Genomic DNA, 6213 nt, shown 5'->3' on the forward strand with positions numbered 1-6213 from the left:
AATAATAAAAACTGAAAAGCAGAGAAGAGCAGAATGGCGTCACAAATGAAGCAAGAAGGGCAAAGCAGTGTGTGGCTGGTGACACCACCCTCCCTGGGATCTTGTTTGAAAATAACGCCAGAACAAAAATCAAAGCCTTCCTTCAGAAGCCCTTTTCTTCATTTGCCCCTGCTCAGCTGACTCCCAGCTTTGCTCTGCTTCATCCTGCAGGCACGGCGCATCCACCCCAGAGGTGCAGTGGTCACCGCTGCAGGTCTGCCACCTGTGAAGCTCCATTCCCTGGCCCCATCTGCAGCCAAAACTCAAAGCCCATCCACGTGTGTCCTGTGCCCTGCACTGGGTCTTTAGGGGTGATGAACTTCACCACAACCGACAGGTGCCCTGGGCCCACGGTGAAGAGGACAGGGTCCCAGGGCCACAGGGAAGCGTAGCAAGAGCAGCCAGAGCAAGGGGCTTGGGCTTGGGGGACAAGGCAGCCCTGGCTAGGAGCTGGTAGGACTGGGATACCACACAAGAAAAGCGGCCATGGTGCAGCCCTGGTCCGCAAAGCACCTGTCAGACCCTGGGCTGGGGCAGCGAGCAACCCCTTGGGCACCTGAAATGAGACAGGTCACCTCTCAGCCCCCCAGCTCTCCCGAAAAGGTGAGAGGGCTGCTGCCACTGTCTTGTGAGTTACATGTTCTCCCCTTCCCTAGATCCAGAGATGCTTTCCCCACCTGTGGCCAGGTGTGGGGCACTTGTCAGAAGGGGGTACCCTACCCTCTTTGGCCTGCATCCTCAGTGCTCTTCCCAGGCACCCACCCTTCAGGGGCTCTCTGCTGTCCTGCCCCACCCTGCCAGCTCTGCAGGGGCGGTATGATCTGTCCCCACCCTGCCTGTGGGCACCCTGCACAGTCCTGTGGCTCTGGGGACTGGGCCATTCCTGTCTGCACAGCACAGTCACTGGTTCCCCTCCCAGGAGCGTGGGGTGCATGCCCCGAGGTGCAGACCTCCTTCCAGGCCTGAGAAAGGGGAAGGATGCACCTTAGCAGGTGTGACCTGCACCTGTGACCAGGCGTGGGCGTCACCTCCAAACTTTCTGGCCGAGGCGAGTCCCAGCACCCGACCCACCAGAGGGCGCTCTGGCAAGGGGATGGGGCGTGGAAACTAGGTCCAGCTGCAGCGACCCGTCAGCATGCCCTTACACTGCCCCCTCCTCCCAGGACCTGAGCATCCTGCTTTTTGTCCTCTGCCTTGGAGTAATGGTCAGACTGGGCCAGTCACCCCTTTCTGCCCCAGCCAAGGACAACACTGCGTGTCCACAAGCCAGGCCCAGAGAGGTCTGGCAATGAAGCTTGAAGCCGAGAACCAGTTCTGAAGAGGGGACCAGCCAGGGACTGCTTATGCTGGTTAACGAAGGGGTTCTGCCTGGGTCCTGGGTGCCAAGAGCTCCCTCTGCCATGCCCAGGACTGCACGCTGGGAGTGACCCAGGACCGGGGCTCCGTAACCCCCCCCCCGTCAGGGTCTCCCTGCTATCACTTGAACGCTAATGGCCAATCCAAGATGGACCAGGATCACAAGCCTTACCTGGCCAGGGATCACACTGCACAGGAAAGCCTGTGACGTGCTCGGAACTGGGAAGCAAACAGCCCTGAGAGCCCACCCCTGCGGCGGGCACATCAGCCAACTTTCACAAGAGCCCAGAAGGGTGCGGCCCCGCCCAGGCTCACTCTAGTCCAACACTGTTTATTCCTCGCTTTAGGAAGTGGGGCCCCTCCAGAGCCAGGCCCCTTGCCTCCCTGGGTCCTCTCCTCCTGCTCCCCTCTCCCCAGGCTGACCTCACTGCGCAGAGAGCGGGGCTGGACCCTGTGGGGGAGGGGGAGGTGTGGCCCCCTGTGAGGACCCCTGGGCCTCAGAGGCGGAGGCAGCGCTGGGCTCCCGCTGCGGTGCGGGGAGCAGGGCGGGGTGGCTTTTGGTTCGGTGAGCAGCGACACTGTCCGGCTTCTCGAAGCGCTTGCCGCAGAACTCGCAGGGGAAGCGCAGGGCTGCCGCTGTCTCCGCGTGCTTGCGCCGGTGCCAGTTCAGGGAGGCCTTCTGGCGGCAGGTGAACCCACAAATCTCACACCTGGGTTGGGGCGGAGGGGAGGGGCCTCGTTGTGCTGACCTCTCGCCCTCCCGCCCGCCCCTCCAGCGCCCTCCTTCCCAGGCGGCTCACTGCAGCGGCTTCTCCCCGGTGTGGATGCGTCTGTGAATGACCAGGTTGCTGCTGGTGCGGAAGGTGCGGGCACAGAACTCACAGATGTAGTCCCTGGTGTCTGCGGGCATACGTGCCATGCGACCAGGGAGCCCGACTGGGCCTCCTTCACCTGTGACACCAGCTGGGACCACAGTACTGTCCCCACCCGGCCCTCCCTGCAGCGGGTCCCCGTGGGCACACAGCAGACCGCAGCCTGGAATCCGAGCCCAAGGACGCCTGCCTGTCCCTGCCCCTCGGCCCGCGCAGTCTCTGGACTCCACAGTCCCCCGCCCGCTGTCGCTGTCCCCAGCGTCCTCCTGTCTGCTTCCCACTCGCTCCGTGGGCTGCTGTGCATTATCGCGGCACCACGGAGCCACGGCGCTGCACCAGGACAGCTGGCCCGCCCCTCCTGCTGCCCCCTGAAGATGCAGCCACCGTGCCATGCCACCACCCCACTGATCACACATCGGGCTCCAGGCACACTGTCCACTCCAGGCCTGCTGTCCCCCAACCTTCACAGCCTGTCCCCAGGCCTCCTGGCGGCCCTCCCACGGTGCACCCGAGCACAGCAGCACCCAGTTCCGGCCAGCAGGGCCTCCTACTCTGTCCCGCTGCAGTCACCGGCCCACAGTTCCAGGCCACAGTACTTAGCTTCTCCAGGCCCCACCCCAGCTGTCTTTGTGGCCGTCCTCACAGCCCACCGGTGTGCCCACTCCCCGTCTGCCTGCCCTCCCCTCAGCTGTGTCCGAGTTGGCCTACTGGGAGGCCCGAGTGGGCACGGTCCTCCCAGCCTCTCCTAGCACACGGCCACAGGTTCCCTGTGTGCCCCCCAGTGCACCCACTGTCAGGGTTCCAGAATTGCCCCTCTGCTGGTCCCCAACACCCTGGCCCACACGGTCACTCATTTTCAGTCTCTAAGAAGACCAGGAGAGAACGTCTGCTGGTCAGCCTGCCCGTCCCACATACACATCCAGGGCCACCTGACCACAGCCGGAAACGGCCCTGGCGTTGGCAGGGCTTTTCCCTTCCCGGTGGTGCCCCAAGCCCACAGCCTTCCTCGAGCTGTGAGGTTTCTATGCCTGTCTGCACATCCTCCCAGGCACACCGTGACTTGGTCTCACCCTGGCCGCCCTGCCCTGTGTGCTGTCTCCTCACTCTCCCTTCTGGGGCCTGAGGCCCCCACCCTGGGGTGCTTTCTGCCCATGGCTTCCCAAACGGGGTCCCCTCAGTCCTCTCCACCCCGTGCTCAGGACGCATGAATACTCCTGCCTGACATCTTCGGGACATAAGTTCAGGCCTGGCTGTCCCTCGTCCTCAGGCAGCCGTCACCTTCTGCCCCACCCACAGGGCCCACTGCGGGCTATCCCACCCGTGTGCACTCCTGCCCCAGCCTCGTCATGGCCCAGGAGGACCCAACTCTCCATAGCCAGGCTGCGGGGGCCTCCTCTTACTCGAGTGGGGGCCACTCAGCCCTGCCGTGCCCCACCCGGAGCTCTGTGCCCCTGCTCCCTCGTCTCCCCACAGCCTCCTCCATCCCTAGTCCCCAGCTGGGGCAGCCCCTGCTCACCACTGTGCAGCTTCACGTGCTCCTTCAGGTGCTTCTTGAAGTTGAAGGACTTCCCGCAGGCCGGTTCCGGGCAGCAGAAGGACTTCTGGAGGATGTGCTGGTACTTCTTGTGGTGCTTCTCGGAGGAGAGCAGGTGTCTCCGTCCCGCTCCTGCCCCTGCCCCTGGCAGCCCTCACCACACCATGCTCGCTTCACGCCCACCCTGCCCTGGCTGCCCAGCGCTGCCGCACGCAGCTTCCTGCCTCAGGGTCCCCCACACGTGCCGCCTGGGTGGCACCGGGCTCACCCGTCTGTGGGTTCACGGTACACGAACTCCAGCTGGGCCAGGCAGGTGCTATACCACCAAGCACACCCACCCCAGGCCCAGGTCCCTTTTCCTCAGTTTCTCTTTCTGCCTTCTCCCACTGCAGCAGCGGGCCAAGCTTCCCCTCACATTCAAATACTGCCGATTGGAGAAGATTCTGCCGCAGCCAGGGAAGTCACAGGGCATCAGCTCTCTCTTGGCAGCTCTCCTAGGGAGAAAGATGGCAGCGGCGGGCCTCCTGCCTGTTTCCTTCACCTCCCTCTCCAGAGCCCTCCGGGCCCCAGACCCCCAAGTCCTACCGGATTCTCTTGGGCCCGATCTGGGCAGTGTCCTCATCCCCGGCCAGGGCCTGGCTCCTGGGGCTGTGGGTTCAGAGAGGAAGCAGAGTTTAGAGGGAGGGCCAGGCCAGGACCCCAGCCCCTCCACCTGTGTCCGTCTGGTTACCTGGCCAGAGGCTCGGCCTGTGGGTCCCCCGTGAGCTCCAGCTGGACCTCAGCTTCTGAGGTCAAAGGCCCGGGACCCAGCAGGGATGCTGATGGGCATGGATCAGCAGCAGGGATGGGGACAGCTCCCGAGACCACTGGTGTCTCCCCCTCCTCAGGGGTGCGGGTGGCAGGGGGCGTGGGCAGCCTGGGCACATCCAGCTCACTCCTGAAAGGAGACCCCAGAAGAGCAGGCGCTATCTCTCTGGGTCCTCAGCCAGTCCAGGCCCAACCGAGCCCTAAATCTCAAGGACCCCAGGTCTGGCCCAGCTCCACTCGGCCCCTCTCCCTGTCCACATGGCAACCTGCCCTCCCTGGGGTCTGCACGTCTGGAGGCCCCCCATGCTGTGCTGAGCACCCCCGACCCGACTTGCTCATCTGGGGACGAGCTATAAGTCCACGGGCTCGCATCGCTCAGCATCTCCTCCTCGTCCTCATCCTCTTCTTCTCCTGGGGCTGGGAAGGGCTCCGGTGGGGGCCCCACCCCCCTGCAGGCCCAAGAAAGGCAGCTGAGGTTTCCTTCCTGCACCCTGACCTCGAAGAGCTGGCCCGGCCTGCCTGCCTCCCAGCCTTACCTGGGCAGCCCCGCATCCACAGTGCCCTCCTCATGCTTGCGCTGCAGGCCTGGGGGTACAGGTGGGGTCAGAAGGAGCCGGAGCTCGAGGCTTGAGGACAGGCAGGGCAGAGGCTACTGTGGTGGGAGGGTGTCAGTTCAGGAACACAGGGACAGTCCGGACACACAGGGACACTGAGGGGTCTCCTGTCCAGCTCCACCCGTGGACACTAATTTCTCCCACAGGCACCCTGGTCCGGTGTGCTCTTCCACGGAAATGGTATGCAGGTACACAAACAAGCACGACTTTAGTTTCCACTAATGAGTGCATGCAGTGCATCTTACCCTTTTTTCTTACGCTCTTTTTTCTTTTGGACAAAGTCTTGCTCTGTATTCCAGGCTGGCCTTGAACCCTTATCTTCCTGTCCCTACTCCCTGTGCTGGGATTAGCTCTGCAGCACTACACCTGACTCATTTTTTTTTTCTATACCTAAGATGCACATGAGTATTCGATTCCTTCCTTGCTAACATAAAAGGCTCCTTAAGAAACAAGGTCCTGAGCTACCCAAGACTAAGATCTTCCCCCTTCTTCCACAACTCCTACCTGCAGGCTCCTGCCCACTCCTCCGGGCCTGCTTGGTTGCCCCTGCAGGTGCGGGGTTCAGGGGGGGCTCCCAGGAGAAAGTGTGGCCCGCTGCGCACTCCCACACCAGCCCACCACGGCCGGCAGGTCCCCGGAGCTCAGGCGCCAGGTTGCACTCGCGGCTATGAGCGTGGCAGAGGAGCACCAGGCAGTGCAGACCCTTGGGGGGCAGCGGCTCCGGGCCTGGGGATGGGGACGCAGACAGGTGGGGAGGGGTCCCCTCCTCTTACCTACAGATCAGGAGGCAGCCCTGTCCCCGTGCTCTGCCACCCTCACACCCAGGGGAGCAGCCCACCACTCCCGTTCCCACACATCAAGGTCCCCCGCGGCTGCCGGGAGGCCCTGGCCGTGACCGAACCCTGACCCTGACCCCGGCCCATCCACCACAGACCTGCGCAGAAGGTGCAGCCCGAGGTCAAGAACCTGCGGGGAGACAGGCGGGTCGCGG

General features: G+C 63.5%; 1 protein-coding gene across 1 annotated transcript in view; it reads right to left on the reverse strand.

Moving 5' to 3' along the window:
• Window positions 1–6: 6 nt before the first annotated feature.
• Znf692 (zinc finger protein 692) overlaps window positions 7–6213 on the reverse strand; it is a 7386-nt gene continuing 1179 nt past the window's right edge. The window contains exons 2-11 of the mRNA XM_010630183.1: window positions 6157–6208; window positions 5727–5948; window positions 5145–5193; window positions 4935–5057; window positions 4532–4738; window positions 4387–4449; window positions 4217–4295; window positions 3784–3898; window positions 2196–2295; window positions 7–2105 (exon numbers count right to left, since the gene is read on the reverse strand). Coding sequence (XP_010628485.1) covers window positions 1820–2105; window positions 2196–2295; window positions 3784–3898; window positions 4217–4295; window positions 4387–4449; window positions 4532–4738; window positions 4935–5057; window positions 5145–5193; window positions 5727–5948; window positions 6157–6208 — 1296 coding nt within the window. The 3' untranslated portion in view covers window positions 7–1819. The remainder of the gene's footprint in view (window positions 2106–2195; window positions 2296–3783; window positions 3899–4216; window positions 4296–4386; window positions 4450–4531; window positions 4739–4934; window positions 5058–5144; window positions 5194–5726; window positions 5949–6156; window positions 6209–6213) is intronic.

The sequence above is a fragment of the Fukomys damarensis genome, unplaced genomic scaffold, assembly GCF_012274545.1.
Source record: "Fukomys damarensis isolate Sample0158 unplaced genomic scaffold, DMR_v1.0_HiC HiC_scaffold_3, whole genome shotgun sequence".
In the NCBI taxonomy this organism is placed as follows: Eukaryota; Metazoa; Chordata; class Mammalia; order Rodentia; family Bathyergidae; genus Fukomys; species Fukomys damarensis.